The following is a 19248-nucleotide window of genomic DNA, read 5'->3' on the forward strand; positions in this document are numbered from 1 at the left end:
GCCAAGGTAACTTAGCGCTATTCTGAATGATTGATGGAACTTTAACCCACTTGAACAGTCTATTCCGGTTTATATTTACTCCTCCACATCATTTCTATAATAATTATTTTGCTAGATAAAGAAATATTTCTAAAATGAACAAAGCTCCAAGGGCTCACGCACACTACCTGAAAGCGGAACTGAGAGCGTAGCCCAAAAAAAATCAAACACTGCTCCAGTGCAAGTGCGCACATTGCAGCTGAGCTGAGCTGAAAGCTCGCTCTCAGCTAGTGAGTGCATGAGACCTAAGTTCTTATCGAGTCCATTCCGAACGCACCTCGAACCACTGTGCACGACCCACAACGAAGCTGACAAGCCACGACGACGAGTCAGAACGGCGTTGCCTAACGCGATCCGTTAGAATAGGTTTTTTTTTTGGTTTGACTGTCGCCATGTTTGTTTTAGTGCTAATCCCCGCAGCGGGTTGTCGCCTGTCGCCCGTCCGTCCGTCCGTCCGTCCGCTTGCCGCAAACTGATGCAAATATTTTATGAAGTGTTCGAGGGCACTTCAGAAATTAGTTCCCATGTAAGCGCTTAAATTGTGAGGCTACGAGGCCATCCCGGTGCTCTAATCTCCTGCAGAAAATTGAAAGCCCTCACCCTCTCTCTCTCTGTCACTCTCTCTATCTGTAGCATCCAGCAGTCTCCCGTAGCAGCTGTTGTTCCTGGGATGTGATGTGTCGTCAATTGCGATGTCAGAAATCACGCGCCCTGCTTTGTGTCTCATTTAGGTTTTTTATATATTTTTATCGCCACCAATTGGACGGCAGGCAGGCTCGTTAGGGCAGCAGCCGCAGATACGAGTATATAGCCGAGAACTACGGCCCGGAATCTTTCTCGCTCCCGCTCATTCTGCTGTTTCTGTCCCATTTTGGGATTAGTGGCTAAATCCCTTTTATTTGACAAAATGGCATCGATAAAAAGCGAGAAATCAGGCGATTGAAAATGAAATTGAAGTTGATTTTGTTGTCGTCGGCGACAGCTGGCCATAAAAGTCCCCAGAGGGTTTTTACTATAATAAATATATTTTTCGTGTGTGTTTTCTGCCACAAAGTTGCAGTTGAAAATTAATATACAATTGCCGAGAGAGTCCCAAGCTCCGACTCGAGTGGCTCGCTTGCTGGCTCTACAAAATAATTCTCGAGCATTGTTGATCCTTTGTGGCTTACTCGCGTCGTTCAGCGGAACAAAAGCTCTCGAAAATTGGTTTGCCAATATCCTGTTGCAGTTTCGGTTGCAAAATTCAAATCGCTAACTACCCCTTTTGTTTTAGGAGCTCCATCCACACAATATAATATACCGAATATATACCATATCCCACATCCTGGGAGCGTAATGATGTGTTGGTGTGAGTGACGTGTAGCAAGCTCGAGACCGAGTGCTAAGTGGCCTCTTCACAAGTTCTGGAGTGCCGCAACCAGCAACCCACAAGAGGACCTTCAGCGACAGTTTGCACTTTCCCAGGTTGAGGCTGAGTCGGAGCTTTGTCAAAGTCGATTTGTTACATTTCTCGAGTGGGGAGGCCGAGCCCGAGGCCCTCTCACCTCCTCGTAGTTCCAATATTTGCCCTGCACTCGTCGCGCTGTTGAGGAATGCCACTGCGGCAGGGTTGCATCGCTGGCTGCAGGGTTGATCGGGCAAGCAACGAGGACGAGGCGCTCGTTATGATGACATATGGCCTCCCATTGACGCGATGCGATGCGCTGCGATGATGACGCGACGGCTTTTCACTTTTCATCGTTGCTGGTCGACTCGGACTTCGAGCAGTTCCCAGGACTCGGCGATTGCGTGACCCCGACTGCAGCCCCGGCCGTAATGGCTTCATTCGGGGATGCACCTGATGACCCAGCGAGGGATTGAATCGACCTGACCTGACCACCTGCTTCCTTGACCGGAAGTTGAAAAGTTTCAAACTTTTCCAACCTCTGCGGGTGTGGGTGCCTGGTTGGGTGGAGAGCTTCGTGTGACAGCTTAATTAAATGATATGCCGTAAATGCTAGTTCCACGAGTGCGCCACAAACGCACAGCTGACCTCGTGGTGGCCGCCATTTTCCAAGGGAAGAGTAGGATGAGGCGCTCCAACCCCAGGAACTAGTAGTCGTAGAATCCAGGAAAGGAAGAACTATCATACGCAATCAGTTGGCTGCCTCGGGCCACTGGGCGGTCGGCTTTTGTTATGCTAAAAACAAAAAAGAAAACATCAAATGAAAAGGCAACAAATTCAATTACGACGCTGCGTCATGAGCCCGCCCCGGGGGCAAGGGCCGCAGATGCAGCAGCCACCACTTCCGACCTTTTAGCTATGCTATCCATCCAAACATCCAACCATCCATCCTCCCGATCATCCAGGCAATATCCAGACTTCATCGAAAGTTTGTTTCTCATACTGCGACCCCTATGGCTGAAACCACACAAGACGTTGTGATCTCGGTGGTCCAGCTTTTGATTGCAAGTCCTTGATGGTCCCTCACATTCAGAGTGCATATAAAACTGTCGCAGATCGTATAACACTTGTTAGCCTGTCCCCCTGTCCCCTGTCCCCGTCCCTGTCGATGTTCACAGATTTCTAGCGAACTGCCGGGAACAAAGGGATCGACGATCGATGAGATGCCCAGAAAAATGCGGGCAATTGCAACTTTCTTGAGGTTAAACGCAAGTTGCTCTTGAGCATCGAGGACATTGTTCCCGAGGCTCAGCGGCTCAGCGGATTTGCCCCTAATATTTTTCTCACCTCCAGGAGGTCCACTCATCTCATCTGAACCTCAGACCCGATATTCGAACCGAACCATTGTCCCGCCTCGTCTTCAGATTGCAACAATCAAAAGGAGAGGCGAGCAGATTCGTGGATCTGCAAAGATTTCAATGGACTGGGACTTAAGCAGCATCAAGTACTTAGCAGCGTAAAAAAGAGACATACGGGGGTGGGAGGGGACTCCACTTGTGATTAGGCAACGCTTCAGTGGTCCTGCCATGTCCCTGGCCTTATTGTCACTCTCGACTAATCGCCTCGGACAGCGCTCGAAAAGTGCCTCCATAGAAAATGATGTTCCGATCAATTCCCCTCTTTCCCGGACAGCTGCTTGATTCGTAGCGATTCCCTAATGAGGTTCCCCCCATGCCCTGTACCATGCACCATATTCCCTTCCCATTCCCCTTTTTTGGCTCCGCCTCTGGCTCTTGTCTGACAAATTATGCGACTAAGCGTCAAAGACAATGCCGAGTTGCTGGTGTATGCAAATACAAAGAACTACGGATGGTTTTCCGCTGAAAATTTGCCATTTGCCCACTAAAGTAAGTTAAGCTGAACTTAAGGGCACTAAGCAGGGACTAAGGAGCGGGGCAGGGCAGGAGTACAAGGACCAGAACCTAGGCTTAGCCTCTCCTTCTCTGCCGCTCTGCCGCTCTACCGCTCTCCCGCTCTCCTTATCTGTGCGGCAGATATAGAAAATTGATCTGGCGATAAATCGAGCTACTCAATTTACAAAAACAACGCCGCCTCGGGCTGACTTTTGCTTGCCGCAAGGCTGAAGCCGAAGCGAGCAGACAGAGACAGAGACGTCCTGACTTCAGGTACAACAACGGGGATAGGGACAATCGGAAGCCGGATTTGCAAGGATCTACCCATCTCTGTCGCCCTGCTACTCCTCCTCCTACTCCTGCTACTGCTGCTGCTGTGGCTGTTGCTGCAAGCCAGGATCAAACGGATGTTTAATATTTTGGCTTAGAGACATTCTCATTACATTTGAAAGCAAAGGCAGCCGCAAGAGAGCCGAAGAGGAGGAGTCCTGCCTCGTAGCAAAGCGAACCTTCGCGCAGACCGCCCGGCCAGGATTTGGGCATTTAGCAAAAGAGTAATCCTGCCCATTAAAATCTATTTGCATACTCATATTTTTGTTTCGCTAGGTAATTGCTCCTGGATAAGGATCACCCGCAGAGGCACTGCTCTGCAGAGGCAGAGGCCGAAGCAGAGACGGAGACTCGCAGCGAGTGTGGTTTAAGCTTGCGAAACCTTAACCTGTTGCCACACCTGCCCCGGGCCTGGGCCCACACTCTCAGCACCGTCATTGGGATCGGCATCGGGATCGCTTACGCGAACTGCGCTAATCGCGGCGGACGAACGGCGAACGGCAACGGCCTGCCCGTCGCCTTCATTGAGCTCTGAGCGCTGGGGATTACTTAATCAACGAAAATCTATGAATTAAAAGTGTTACCGAAAATCCAGCAGCTTCTCTCACTTGTTACGAGCGGAAAATTCCGGAGAATCCGGAGAGCAGGCCACAGATCCACACAGAACCACTTGAGATGGTATGGGTCTGTGATCTGTGATCTTTGCCTGGCTTAGAGAAGGGCACACAGCGCATCGCGACCCACTCAACCGATCCGCGGGCCAAAGCTTCCAGATTTAAAGCAGTTCAAGTGAGGCACCACAAGTTAGTCCAAGGCCAAGGCAGATCAGGAATAGTCCCCCCCCTGAAGTTCCATGGCGGCATAAGTTAGTCCCGATCCCAGCAGAAGTCCACGACAGATCAGATTTGTATCTCTCCCAGTCCAGCCTCAAGTACACGAAAGATCCGTTATAGACCCCGCATCTTCATGACTTCTCCTTTGATGCTGTCCTGTCTCTTTTTTTATAGACATTATAGAAATCAAAAAGTGAAAATCCTTTGCTCGCCGGGAGTGCAAAAACTACAAGAGAAGTCTGCAAATTAAGACCAGAACAATGCCGAGGCCCGACAATGTGCAGAAAAACGTCACTGATGACAGAATGATGAGGATTAAGCCAGCACAGGCACACACGCAGAGATCCAGAGAGCACAGAGTCCTGTTCCTGTCCTGTACTGAGTCTATTAAAAGTCTAAAGGCAGATAATAAAGGGCCATTAGGACTTAAAAGGGCTCAACAGCAGCGGCAGCAGCAGCAGCAGCAACAGAAATAGAAATGTCAGGGAATATAGACAATATATGAACATAGAGAGAGCGAGAGCGAGAGGGAGAGAGTGGAGAGAATTTGTTACCCCGGGTTCAACAGCATCCGAGTGAACCGGGGTCCTTGCCAAAGTCGAAATGGCAGCACCAACGAAGCATATTTAATTCCAAATCCCCGCAGGCCCTGAAGCAGCAGCCATGGGTGCCCTGCCCTTGGGTTAGGGTAGGTTTTTGCACATCCTCCTCGTGGCTGTGGCTATGGCTATGTCTGTGGATGTGTGTCAGTGGAATAGACCTACTCATCTGGCCAGAGATCTACTCAACAGCACTACTCTCCATCGCTCTCTCCGCTCTGTTTGCTTTGGCCAACGCAATTTGGCAACTGTGTTCCTGAATTGTTTGTTCAGCCTTCCCAACGAAAACTCATTTTCCACAGTGCCCCTGCTCTGGCTCCTGCTCCTCTGCTTTTGTGAAAGGATTCAATTGCTTTTGTCCGCCTGGCAGAGCGGGGATAGCGATCCTGAAGCAGCAGCAGCAGTGGCAGCAGCACCCCAATCGAGCGATCCAACGCGGCTCGACAAAGTCACAAAAGTGAATTTTTGCTTTTTAACTTTACGAATTTCGTTGTGTGTACCGTGCCGTGTCGTGCCCTGCCCTGCCCGATTCTGCTGGCCGTTCTGCTGGAGAGGGAAATGGGAACTGGAGCGGCCATTGCCATCTGTGGAAGGTTCCCAAATTAATCCCGACTTTGGTCTGCTCATGTGGAAAAACTATGCTAATTTGTTTGATTTCCTTCTTCAATGCCAAATGTGGCAGTGTCTTTCCCGTCTTTGTTCCGATATTTGCATAATTCATTTGTGATTAGTCCTGGCAATGCGGTTGCCTCTGATGTCTCAAAAGATATGGAAAGCATCACAAAATGGCATCGCATAAAAAAGTATCATAAGTCCCGCTGTAATCTCATGAATCCCCATGTATGCCAAAACACTTTTCAATTGTTTATATTTATATTTATTTAAAGGTTATTATCAAGATGGTATCTGCAGACAAAGAGACCCCAGTGGTCCCACTGTGCAGTGGGAACTTCCCACTGGGAATCAGTGAAGGCGAAGAGAAGAGCTTTTGCATGAGCAACAACATTAAGAGAGCGCAAATGCACAGAACAGTTTAGTGAGCGAGAGAGGATTAACAGTTACATAGATTCGGTTGAGCAATGCACACAGCAGTTTAGTGACCCAGAGAGGACTAGTCAAGCCATAGAAAAAGAGACAACAACAACAACTACGAAACTTAAGCGAGATAAGGCATTGGGTAGACAGCAGCAAAACGAGCGCGCGCAATGCTAAAATTTTACTGATCACAAGGCAAGATAACGAAAACGATGAAGACGATGATGAACAGTGGAGAAGATCATAGATTATTTTCTTGCCATTTTATATTTACATACGTTTATTTTAGAGTTTTTTTCTTTTTAAATGTTAAATTCTTCTCACGGAATTACAATTTTCAACATATGTATATAACACTATTCTGACCCAAGTTTAACTGAATTTTTATAATCACTGAAGTATGTATATAAAGTTTTTAATGCTCAGCATCAATTATCCTCCAAACTGAAAATAATTTAAATTTTAATTTCCGCCCTGAAACATCCCCAATAAAAATTCCAGCAAATAGTATTGATTTCAAAACCTTTAGGTTTATTTTTAAAATTGTTTTGTTAAGTTCTTAAATCGAATGATATGCACTTAGATCTAAATGTTTTTAACTTCTAACTAAACTAAAGGTATTAACAGGAAAAGTTGAAACTTTTACGAATGCAATTTGAATCACTTCGTGGATGGGTTAGGGTTAAGGCTAAGGGTAAGGCTAAGGCTAGGAGACTCCGACTAAGCTAGTGAGTGGGTTAAGGTATTAGGGTGCGTTTAAGGCTCAACTCCTGGAGATGTGTAAGCTTTCACTGATTGAATATTGTCCAATGCCAAATGGATCCGAGGTTATCACAGTTCCCAGCACTAGGAAGGCACTTCAAGTGCATGAATGAATGATTGGATTCCATTCGATTCGATTCGATTCGCCGACGGCAACTCAGATTTCCGATATCCACTTAGATCTTGCGCTGGCTATACATATCCGAGATGAGACGAACGATGGTGATGTCGCCGATGGTCTTGCGGAAGAAGAGCTCCTCGATGGTGAAGCTGGAGACCTTGTGCATCATGGAGACGACGCCGAGGAGCGTCTGGAAGCGCAGCGGCTGGTTGGGGTGGGTGCGCGAAATGTAGTTGTGGAGCGCACTGCGGGCATCGTTGTGCATGGCCGCCACCTTGCCGGACTCCAGGAGGCCGCGGGACTCGGCCGAGGCGGAGGAGTTGGGGCTGCCGCTGCCTGTCAGGATGGAGCTGTTGGCCAGATCCTCCGTGGAGCTAGCCGCCGGCGGGGACTTGCGGAAGAGCGCGATGGCCCTCAGGCACTCGTACTCGGTGCTGTCCACGTTCAGGTGGCACAGCTGGTTGAGCACGTCCTGGAAGGCGTGCACCTCCCTGGAGACCATGCCCACAATCTCGCGGTTGTTGTTCTCCGCCTCGTAAACGAACAGCAGCTGGGCAAAGTTCATGGGCATGAGGTACTGGGCCATGGCCAGGATGAAGAACTCCTTCCACGACTCCTCCAGCAGCATCAGCTGGTCGGGCATCGGCAGCTCCGTGAAGGCGCGCACGCTCTTGATCCAGTTGACGTTCTTGAACAGGTGCTCCGCGGCCGTCTCCTTGATGTGCTCGGCGGCCATCAGTGGGGGCGTGGGGGGCAGGGCCCGGGTGGCCAGGGCGTTCATGTAGGCGGCAGTGGGTGAGAAGAAGCCGTGATGGCCCTGATGGTGGGGCACACGGGGCACAGAGAGATCCAGCACAGCGGCCGGCGTCTGGAAGGCGGCGCTCAGCGCTGGGTGGCCGGGATGGCCAGGATGGCCGGCATGGTGGTGGGGCCGCTGCACTCCAGGGATGGGCATGGGCAGGCCGGGGAAGCCAGTGAGGGCGGCTGTGTTCATGAGGATCTCTGGCGGAATCTGCTGCATCTCGCCGGCGCCCATCATCGCGTCCTTGTACATGGCCATGTGGCGGCGCAGCGTGGAATTGCGTGGGCCGCGCTCATGCTGCACGGCGTCCTTGTTCATGCCCACCTCGAAGCACTTGCGCAGGCGGCAGGCGCGGCACTGGTTCCGGTGTGTCTTGTCCACCACGCATAGGCCCTGCTTCTGGGACTTGCACACGTACTGGCGGGAGCGGCGGATGCTGCGCTTGAAGAATCCGGCACAGCCATCGCAGGCATAGATGCCGTAGTGCTTCCCGGAGCTGTGATCCCGGCACACTTTGCACGGCACATGGTAAAGGATGCGGCCTGGAAAAGCAACAAAAGGGAGAAGAAAATGGTTAGAATGGTTTGACTTGGATTTTGATTGTTGGAAAGACTTAATCAGGGTTTGGTTTGGTTTGGCTTGGGGCTTGATCCGTGGTGTACTTACTTGATGCCGCTGGGGACAACCGGACGCTGTTGTACTTCTGATCCATCATGTCTGGTGAACCCTCCGCAGACTGCATACCGATGTGGGGCGTAATTTTGGCGATTTATATGGACACAATTGGGGGGCACGAAATATGTTTCACTTTTTCTGTTTGCTCGTTTCTTATTTCTTGACACTTTGGCACTGCTCTCGGCTTTCGATGTGTTCGATTTTGGTTGCGATTCGTTGCGATTTTTTGGGCTATCCTTGCTGGAAGCACTCCGTGTTGTTATACCGAACTGGACTCTGATGTGGACTCGCTGAGATCACGACTGGTTGTGTTGTCTGCTCACCACCCTGCTCCTGTTTTAATAGTCCTGCCGCGCAAATCCCGGGCCGTCCCATTCATCGAGCGCACTCCGATCACCCTTAGGTAGTCGAGCGCTACGTTTATTGGTCGTCGCTTCTTCGGGGGGTGGGAAGCTGCTGTTGCCAGCTCTCTCGCACGCACTCCCTCTAACGCTGCTCTCTCGCAGCGTCTGTCTCTTTCACTCCGCACTCTCTGGGCATCCTCTCGATCCCGGGTAGCAGCAGGCTGCCATTGCGAAAATTCATTGAGCAGCAGCCGTCACGTCGCTCATTCTCAATTCTATGGGTTTTTATGGCCTTTTTCCGTTGCGACAGCTACCTGTTCTCGTTCTCTCTCTCTGGCTCACTCTCTCGCTCTCTATCCCTTGTGTGTTCTCTGATTCTCTCCGGACTCCTGGGGGTTTTTGGTGTGACAGTTGTTAATGAAGACAGCGCCGTGGCCGTGGCCCTAGCTGTGGACATCCATCCACTCTCCGTTTATGGCGCTGCCATTATTACCGCTTTGTGATTTGTGTGAAGTACCTGTGGGTTCTGTTCTGTTCTCTATAGTTGGGTAGTTGGTAGTTGGGTAGTTCTACTTGAGGGCCCCTGCTTGAGGGTTGCTCGAAATTATTGATTGTTTTCCTTCCATTCAATAATTAGTTGTCTTTTATGATGCCATCAAATGGGGTTTATTTCTTGGATGCCAAAAAGGGAACTACGTACCACTAGGCAAACTTATGGCTGGTATATAATTATTTTTGAGGAAGTTTGAAGTGGAAGCAAAATGCCTCATACCCCACACAGAGGTTATTGAAATTAAACTCTTTTTTCAAACTTTTTTGTACCATGAACAAAATTATGTTTTAATTGGAGGCTAACTAATGGCATCTATTTAGGGAAAATAACTCTTCTGAGTCAAGAAACAACGGAATCAAGTTCATAGTTTCAAGAATTTTCATTTATCTGATAAATATAATTTGTATAATTATGATTTAATTATCATAATAATACATACCTAATCCTGTATACTATATATCATATTTAAGCGTATAAATAGTTATTACCAGTTAATATTTGTGACTGATTTGCGATTGTTGGAGATAAATTGGACACTTTCGTATATTTTTTTTGGGTATTCAAATATTAATAATACATTTCTAGAGAGCAGTTAAATTAGATTAAATGGATATTCTGAATAAACAGATATCAGATGTTTAGCTAGCAATTCGAAAAGTATAGTCTGAGTAATGTAGAAATTGAAATTTTAACGTGTGAACTTCTAACATTATTTTGAGCTTTTCCTTTTCAGCTTGTCCACAGTTTCTGCCACTGAGATTCTTTCCCGATTCTGTTCTTGTGTTCTCAATGTTCAGAGCATATCATCAGTTGGATGCTCACAGCACTAGCAGAGATCTCTAGCAACTCCACTCCCCCGTGTAAGCCTGCTTATGTGTTGCCTTTTGGTAGCTCAGATGAGATCAGATCAGAGGCCCAGCTTGAAATTAGATTCAAGTGGCAGTCCTTTTAATCAGGCTTCTGAACCAGCCAAGTCCTCCTGGCTAGTCCTAATCGCATGGCGTGCCGCTTAAGAAGATTACAAGAAAAGGAAGAGACTCTTGCCTGAGAAAGGCAAGCTGCTGATGGTGCTGATGCTGCTGCTGCTGCTGGACCTAGATCAAGATCAAGCAAATTTAAATCAAGCTTTCTTCGAGGATCAGCGAATTCGGAGGAAAAACATTGCACGAGTGGCGAGTACTTAACGAATGTTAAGCAAGATCCCGCAAGTCTGGTGCGATTAAGACCCAACGCCTAAGGCCTGACGAGGCCAATGCCAATGCCAACCCCGAATACGTGGGAACAGATCAGAGCAGAGCGCACCCAAAGGCACAGCCAGAGAGGGTGATGGGTGATGGACATGCAAATGATTCGAGTTCGAGTGCGAGTTCGAATATTCCATGTGGATATATGATAGACACTTAAAAAGAGCAATTATATTTCGATTCGTATTACGGATGCGTAACTTGATCAATAAAATGCTTGACATGATATCACCAGTGTCGGAGCGAGGGTAGCCGTAGCGGCAGGCAGGACTCTAATTGGAATAGCAACCCCTTGCAGCAGCAGCCGTAGTAGTGGGATGATGCTGCTGTTGGGGGTGGTTTGCTTTGCCTCTCCATGGGACTCGGAATGGGACTTGGACTCAGGTGAGTTGTTGCATGGGAATTTGCTTGCGTGTGATGTGATGTGATGCTATGCTGATCATTAGCTGGAGGGTGCCTTGCCCTGCCCTGCCAGCGAGGGAGTTGATCAGTGGATGATGCTCTAGTAAACCAGATGACGATGACATATCAATTTTTGACATTCTGTTGACCAGTCCAGAGTGCCGAGTGGCGGGAGGACTTAATTGTGGGAACTCATGAATACGAGTATGCAAAGAGGCAGCCTCAGCCTCAGCCCCAGCATCTGTCAGCGCTTCCCACGTACCCCTCCCCATACTCGTAGCAGTCTTTCTCCCCCCGCTTTCCCCTACTTTCATTGAGACCAAGTACAGCTACCGTACTTAATGAAATGATATGTGAAATATTGATATGAAACGCCGGCGAGCTGCTAATCCCCGCGGATTAGCGCTAAATCCACCACAAGAATTGAAACAGCAGTCACGAGCAGGCCACAATGCAGACCTGAGCACAACTCTGCCTCCTGCCTTCAGGTAGGACTCGCAGCCCGACGACCCACTGACGACCATTCAAGGTTATCGCAGCACATAAAAAATGAATAAAAAATACAAAATTTCCTTGAAAATTTTGCCCAACAACCTATGACTTTTTAGCAAAGTTTATGTGAGGGCTGCAGGACATTCGAAAGCGAAAGGATTCCAGAAGGGAAGGGAAGGGAAGGGAAGGTGTTGCCGCCATAGGTAGCCGTTGTCGTGGTCGTGGTCCTGCGGCTAATGATGATGTCCGAGCACTGTAGTTAGCACCTTTTTGTCTTCGAAGAATGCCAGCCACCAGGTAGCCAGGTAGCGGCTCTGATTTTTATGCCACTTTCGCTGGACGGATCGTTTTTATGAATCGGCCATCGAGGGGAAAGGGTTAAGACCCATAAAACACAGTCGACGCCACGCACCTAATGACACTTCGGGCGAAAGAAAGAAAACCAGCAGAAGAACACAGCGAAAGGGTTAAAAATATTTGGGAATTTCACTTCATTTGCGTTTGCAGTTGCGATTCGGTTTTACGGCCCAAAAGTTGCCGCCGACGCTTCAGCTTCCAACATTCATTGAGGATCGATCGGCCCGCAATGACCTGCCCACCGCCTGTCTCTCGTATGACGGCTGTTGCTCTGCAATATTCTGTATGCTGTACCCTACTATACCTATACCTATACCCATTCCCATTCGCTCATTATGAATCGCGCCAGACTTTTGGTGGGAAAGACCCGAAATGTCATTAGGTGAGTGTTTTGTTCCCGTTTTATGGCTCCAATAAACACTCTTTCGGCCAGAGCAGATTTTGTGTGTATTGTGTTACCTTTTATTCGAATTTCACAAAGGGAGAATCCCAACTATATAAACACCCAGAGAAAATGAAGAATACGGGACGCATTAAAGCTTTGTTTTAAATGACAATTTGGATCATAAATAATGAAGATATATTCAGGGAATTAATCAAGTAGGAGGCATTTACATGTCTGCCCTCTTAGCCTCTGAAATGAAGGACTTTCGCTGAGATTACTCCTCCTTTGAGTTTCTATATCTGCAATTGATCTTCCTTGATCTGCTCTTGATCTGCCTGGATTCGATCTGCTGCTCAATCTCCAGCGTTATCCCTTGATTATATTGAGCTCACCCTGTGGGCCATAAAAACCCTCTCGCAAGTCATCTGCAAGCTCCTAGAGAGGATCAGCATGAGAACAGGAGTAGAGTAGTTACAGAATGCGGAAAGGTTAGAGGAGAAACATTCTCTATTTCCCAAACTGCGTCTCAGAATGTTCTCTAATCTATCAGCATAGAAATAATAATGCACGATCACAAAGCACATCTCTGAGAACGGATATGCAGCCCATTGACATGGGACAACTCCTTTTTCAAAATCAAGCCAAAAGTAACCAAATCTTCATGCATCGCCCCGAGATGACAGCCCGGCAATTATCTTTTTTGGCGCCAAGTAGAAGAGAATTAAATCAAACATTTTCCAAGATTTTTGGCGCTCGTTTTATGCAAATTCAGGCACCAAGTGCGGAAGTGGAACCCTTTGAGGAGAACTTCCGCTGAAACGAGTCATCAAAGTTCATAAAAGCAAAAAGCGAATCAAACCCAAAAGTGCAAACAGACAGAGGGGAGGAACGCCAGGCAGGAGAGACAATCCACGGGGCGACATCCACAGGAAGCGACTCAGAAATCACGTCAAAAACGAAGTGCAAATGGAACCCCAGTACCGAGGCAGGAAATGAACTATTAGACCCCGAGACATCAGAAGAAACAGGGACGACGACAAAACAGCTAGGAAAAGCGCAATAATTGAATCAGGGGATTGAGGGACAGAGGGACCGAGGGACAGTGGCAGGAACCGAGGCAGATAGCAATCTGATCTTGAGAAATCATGTGAACAATCCAAAACATGAAATTAAAGTGCTCAAATAACTGGGAGCCGACGAGCCGACGAATTGCGTAAGGACGAACGATGACGGCAGAAAGTTGAGCAACTTCCCAGCGTTGCACGTGCAAAACTCCAGCATCCACGGAGGACTCCGCTCTGCAGATAAGTTTCATATTCGTGGCAGCCACGGAAACGCTCCGAACAATGGGACACACCTCCGAGATCGTGTGCGCTCCCATCCCCTCCATCCACAGCCCATCTCCAACCTGATATGCTCGTACTCGTCATCATCGGGATCTCCAGCTCCGGTTTCAGGAGGCTCTGTTTTTATGCAACAGGAGAGCGGACAGGACAGCAGAGGAGCACAGGAGCAGAGAGGAAACGAAACAAGTGATGAAGTCGCTGCTTCCATTTCAATTTCAGTTTTGATTGTTGTGTCCTGGTCCAGGACCAGGACTCCTTGCATAAGTGCCAGTGCCAATGCCAATGCCAGTGCCAGACGGGGATTCAGATTGAGATTCAGAGGCTCTTTTGTGGAGGAGGCCCATTGTCTTGGGCCCGAACATAACTTAAGGACTTTTTGTTTGCCTTTTTTACAATCGAGTCCTGAGTACCGAGTCCGAGTCCGAGTCCCGAGGCTCATTGCTGTTAAGTAGGATGTCCTGTTCGCCGTTGCCGTTGCCCTTTTGTCCTCCTCAGCCAGGCCACGTCTCGTTTGCATTCCTAAGCCCCGAAGATTATGTCATACGCAGATTATTTGATAGACCAAAACTATGCCCAAGTCCGAGTCCGAATCCGAGTGCGAGTCCATTGCGTTACATTTCTCACGCCTGTCAATATTTGGCAAAAGTTTCCGATTTCATTCCCAGATACGAGCAGTGTGGAAATTTTACACATTTCCTGCAAACAACTCAAAGGAAAATGTGTTTGTGTTTTCACCTTCCCGGCAGCAGATAGCTCATCTGCAAGGGGCCCACTCTTCCGGCTAAAAGTGTCTCAGATCCTGGAAGATAGTTGCATTAGCAGCGGTAACTCACTTTGATTAGATTAGCATAGAGTGAAGAGAGGAGAGCAGAGCAGAGGAGCGGCGATCATTGAAATATAACTGGCAGAGTAACCAAGAAATAGCCAACAGAATAGACAGGCCCGGGCACAAGTTTAGCCAGGAAGGAGTACGGCTACCTTTGAAATATAACTAGAGAGAAAAAAAACGAGTAGAGGAATATGAGAGTTGGGCAGGTGTGCCATTACCACACACGTATAATCAACAGGCTCTAAAAGATCTGCTCTCTGGGAGAAAGATAATAAATGAGAGATCTGCAGGAGAGCCAGCAAGTTCTTCTATGAACCAACTTTACTTTCGGCTGCGAACTTAGCTGCAACTAAGAAATTATACCACATAAATCAGCAGAGAAGTCTCCAAATTGTAATATGGAAAAAGTGTGAGAAAATGAATGCATATAATAGCTTCCTGCACAATACACGCAATAAGTTCAACAAGTCCCTTAAATGGTGACCCCTCTTGTTGTTGCATCTGCCTATCTACGCCCTTAATCAATTCCATTCTAATCACAAAGAGTTCGTTGCTCTATCTGGCAGAGATCGTTAACCTTCAACCTTTCGCGGGCAGAGCAAACCGTGAATCAAACCGTGGACCCAGCCGTGGGAAGAGCCGTGCAAGCTCCCACTCGAGGATACATGGCTGATTGAAATTGAATACAAGAGCTGAGCAATTCAGGGCCCATTATCACGGACAATGCCCAGGCACCTGATGCCGATGCCCTAACAAGACATAACACATAACAATCGATGCATGCAAGTGGATCTCCTTCAGCCATGCGGGAATTTTTATATCTATATTTTTCCCAAAAAATAAAACAGAATGCGCGCTGAAAAGGTTTGAATAAATAGCGAATATCGAAGAATTAACTTCCAAGAAATTGAGAGCAGAAAAGGGGTAGCAAAATCAATGAAAGGATTTTCCAACTCCTTTTTCTTTGGCCTTTTCGGGGGCCAACAGACAACAGCCAGCAGATAACAGAAAGCAGACAACAAGTGGGCGATCAATCTAGCATGCGCAATATGCTTTTTGTTTCAATTATTAATAGGAATTATCCATAGGAAAAAACCCTCGTCACAGCCGCTAACTGGAGGTAGCTGCGGCAAAAGGGGCAATTCCGGGCATAGCTTATCGATATCATCTATGAGAGATGTAGATTGGAGTTGCAGCTCGAAGCTGGAGCTGGAGCTGGTGTCCCACAATGGACTACCAGGGAAGCGGGCAAGTTGTCATCGGGCGAAGATTTCCCTGGAAGATTCCACATATAGATTCGGCAACTCTCTCTCTATGAATTAATGTGAAAGTTGTATAATTTCGCTGTCGTTCAATTAATGCGGAGCCATGACTGGGCTACTGACTGACGGCATTTTGATTTCGTTTTCATATCGAATATCGAATGACAGCGACGTGGGAAGCACGCACAGATTCCAGGAGATTCAGGAGGACAGGGGCCATGGTCGCAGCACAGGGATGGGATGGGTATGGGGAATGGGTCCGTCAAGATGAAAGATATGCGAGATCAACATGTAATCTTTGGCATAAATACGAGAAACGCTTAAGAAACTGACAACAACTGAGCGGGGACAATGAGCGCATGTTGCATGCCCGATCGAATGTCCTTTGATATCAGACGTTAAAGGAGCACCGTGCGGTACTTATATTTCATTATGCGAAAAGGTAGAGGTACAGAGTAGAGAGACCTTTGTAGAGGAGACCTGTTGTCGTCTGCGACTGGGACTCTGTAGCTGTCCCTGTCCCTGTCCTGGTATTCGTCTCCGTCTGAGTCAGTGGCAAGCAGCAACCCCTTGTGGATATGGCGTCCTTCCCCTTTTTGTCTGTTTCGGGTGAATTCTGATTCTGCCGGTGGCTGCCCTGCCCGACGCGTTTTTTTTACTCGGAACGCACACTTCAACCCTGCCTCTGCCCGTGCCCGTGCCTGTGCCTGTATGTCTGCCTGCCAACTCCTTTGGCCAGGACTCTCGTCTCTCATTGTCATCGCCATTTGCCAATGTCCTCCGCTTGACACTTGCAGATTAGTAGAGTGTTGAATTTTTGAATATTTTTCCTGCTAATTGCCGGCACACAATTAGTTGTGCTCCAAATTCATATGCCAGATATATGCCAGGACATACCAGGACATGGCAGGACATAGCAGGATATCTGGCATATGTGCCAGAAGGATCTGCCGGACGGGGCAGTGCAATGATTTGCATTATTCATTGTTTGACTGCCAGAGCACTTCTTCTGCTCTTTTTGTTGCATTAACTTTTCAGCTTGATTCATGACTTTTGGTAATTTCCTTAATCTCTCCGTTTCCGGTGTTCCATTTTCGTGTGGGCGTCGCATCCCTTGCTGGCCATCATTTCTAGATAAACATTAATGTTGCATTCCAGACATTGTCACAGATTTGATAATTATATTGCTGTGGTGTGCCAGCGAAGTCAAGTGGCATTGGAATGCTGCCGCTGCGGGTGGGTCGTTGATTGGCTGCAACTTCCTCTAATGCATGCATCCTTATCCTTCTTTTCTGGTCTTACTTAGTCTAAGCCTTAGTTTTAAGTGTAAATTAAATATTTTAATTTAAGTTTCATCGTGCAAAGAGCTTACACGGGGTTTTTACTGTACTGCTGGCTGTGCTGCAGATGACTCTAGAAGCAACACAGAAAAGTGTAGCATAGTTTCAGGCTGCTGAGAAAATGTATTGCCGAGAAAACTCACAAGACACAGATGGCGCCACAATACAGGCCACTAAATCTCTTGATGCGATTTCTTTCGATCCATCAACTTCATCTTCAATCTATATATATGTTTTCTTCCATCTGAATATATCTAAATATATTTACTTCCAGCTATCCACAGGCTAAATATTTCTCCTTTCCTTCTGTCCGTGTCTGCATTTTTCTACACTCTCTTGTGATATATATATTCCACATCCATAAATCTGTATATCCTGTTGCCTGCATCTGCCTTTCTATATTCATCTGCACGAGTTCCAATTTCTATCCAATTAATTCCCTCATTATGCCCGTATTGTTTCCGTTCTAAAGATGCTTATAATAAATTGCATTCTGCTCCCAGCCTCCCATGAAATTCCTCGCCTTCCTTTCAGCCTGCTGCAACATTGTTGCTTTTGTGGGGCTTTGTTGCATTGTTGCATTGTCCCCTCTAAAAATAATCCCAACAATATGCATAAATTAGGCTCTGCTGCGGCTCTGCGGTGTGTACGCTAATTATAATGACAAATCGGTCAATTATAATGCCATGTCATAAATTTCCAATCCGCGATCGATCATCCCCCCAAGACTGGAATATTGAATATTGAATAAAATGGATAAAATCGACTCGATCGTAAATTGTGGACGAGTACCTGCTCCCGCGACTTCATTAAGGAGCTCGAGTACTTGCTGGGAGCCTCAGAGCTGGAATAATTAACTAACGAGGCCAGCAGGACTCTGACTCCGACTCCGACAGGGACATGGGGCTGGACAGGGGCTAGACAAAAGTGCAAATTCTTGTAAGCCAGATCAATGGGAGAGCAATTTAGTTGGAGCTGAAGGCAAAAGTAAGAGGAGGCTGCAGCCTGCCTGTGAACGGATGCGGATGCCGTTCTGGGGGATGGGGGGAATGAAGACGGGGCAGCGTTTAATGAAGCCCACTCAGAGCTGTCAGAATGGCCATTCTAGCGGCACGCCCACCGCATTAAAAACCCACTAAGCAGGACATTGGGAGGCGTAGGGGGCGTGCCGACGTTCAACCTGTCAGGCAGGGGCAATCGTGTAGTTTTCAAATTTATTGTCGACACGCAGCCCCCGAACCTATACGCCCCCGAAGCCCGAAGCCGGAGGAGGAGATCTCGATGAGGCAACGATGCAGCGGTGGAACGAACGAACAGGCAACATGTTTACTTGGCATTCATCATGCTTTAGACACTTTCTCGTAGCTGGCCAGAGAAACTGTTGTGTGCCTCCCATAATTGCCGCACTTAAGCCCCGCAACGGTATAACCAGTTTCAGTTCCTTCTTCGGAGATGTCCATCAGGCAGCTGACCGCAGAAAGGGCACGGCCCGCCAGCCCCAGCCACAGCCCCAGCCACAGCCACAGCCCCAGCAGCATTATCTCTCTGTCTCTGGGGCTCTGTCTGTGGCACTGGCACTGGCACTGGCATTTCGCATTAAATCTGAGACCAGACCCAGACCCAGAACCAGGAACATTCTCTTTTTATACTCTAGCAGGGAGGGTGCTATGGATTTTGAGCAGCCGTTTGGCATGCCCAAAAGGAAGATAAATATTTAATTAAAATCCCTCCCTTCACTGGCCCTCCACAGATCTCCAAAGATATTGCCCAGCTGGTTTTTGTCTCAGAATCCGCTGCAAGTGTATCTAAGCTTCAGCTACCGAGAGTAGCCTCTCCTCTCCTCTCTTGTTTTATGGTCATGTGTTGGATTTCTTCACGCAGATCGCGTCGACGATGCTGCCAAGTCCCAGTAAAAATCAGAATCAGTGTCGGAATAGGAGTAGGAGTAGGAGTCAGGGGCTGGGGCTGGGGCTGGAGCTGGGGCTGATTGCCGGTTTGCGATAAGACAGCATACCAAAGCTTGAACTTCTACACTCACCTGGCCCCCGATTGTCTTACATATATTTATAAATAGCCACAGTCCGCAGAGACTGTGGAGACAGGACTGCCACTGGCACTGGCACAGGCACAGGCACTGGCGCATGCAATCATTAGTGGAAATTTTGCAGGCTCTGGGGCCAATCCAATCTCTGGGGAGCAAT

The 19248-nt window shown here is 47.9% G+C and overlaps 1 protein-coding gene across 1 annotated transcript; it reads right to left on the reverse strand.

Moving 5' to 3' along the window:
• Window positions 1–6765: 6765 nt before the first annotated feature.
• LOC111069156 (protein tailless) lies at window positions 6766–8688 on the reverse strand. Its single transcript, XM_022359069.2, has 2 exons — window positions 8485–8688; window positions 6766–8360 (listed from the first exon to the last, which is right to left on the reverse strand). Exons 1-2 carry the CDS (start codon window positions 8558–8560, stop codon window positions 7072–7074), a joined length of 1365 nt encoding a protein of 454 aa, XP_022214761.1. The 5' UTR covers window positions 8561–8688; the 3' UTR covers window positions 6766–7071.
• Window positions 8689–19248: the final 10560 nt, after the last annotated feature.

Source organism: Drosophila obscura, unplaced genomic scaffold (assembly GCF_018151105.1).
Source record: "Drosophila obscura isolate BZ-5 IFL unplaced genomic scaffold, ASM1815110v1 contig_150, whole genome shotgun sequence".
Taxonomy (NCBI): Eukaryota; Metazoa; Arthropoda; class Insecta; order Diptera; family Drosophilidae; genus Drosophila; species Drosophila obscura.

Bases quoted from the DNA above. Each gene is read 5' to 3' on its own strand.
- LOC111069156 (XM_022359069.2), bottom strand. From the start codon at position 8,560: ATGCAGTCTGCGGAGGGTTCACCAGACATGATGGATCAGAAGTACAAC. The intron at 8,361-8,484 runs GTAAGTACACCA...TTGCTTTTCCAG, and splicing joins GTTGTCCCCAGCGGCATCAA to GCCGCATCCTTTACCATGTG.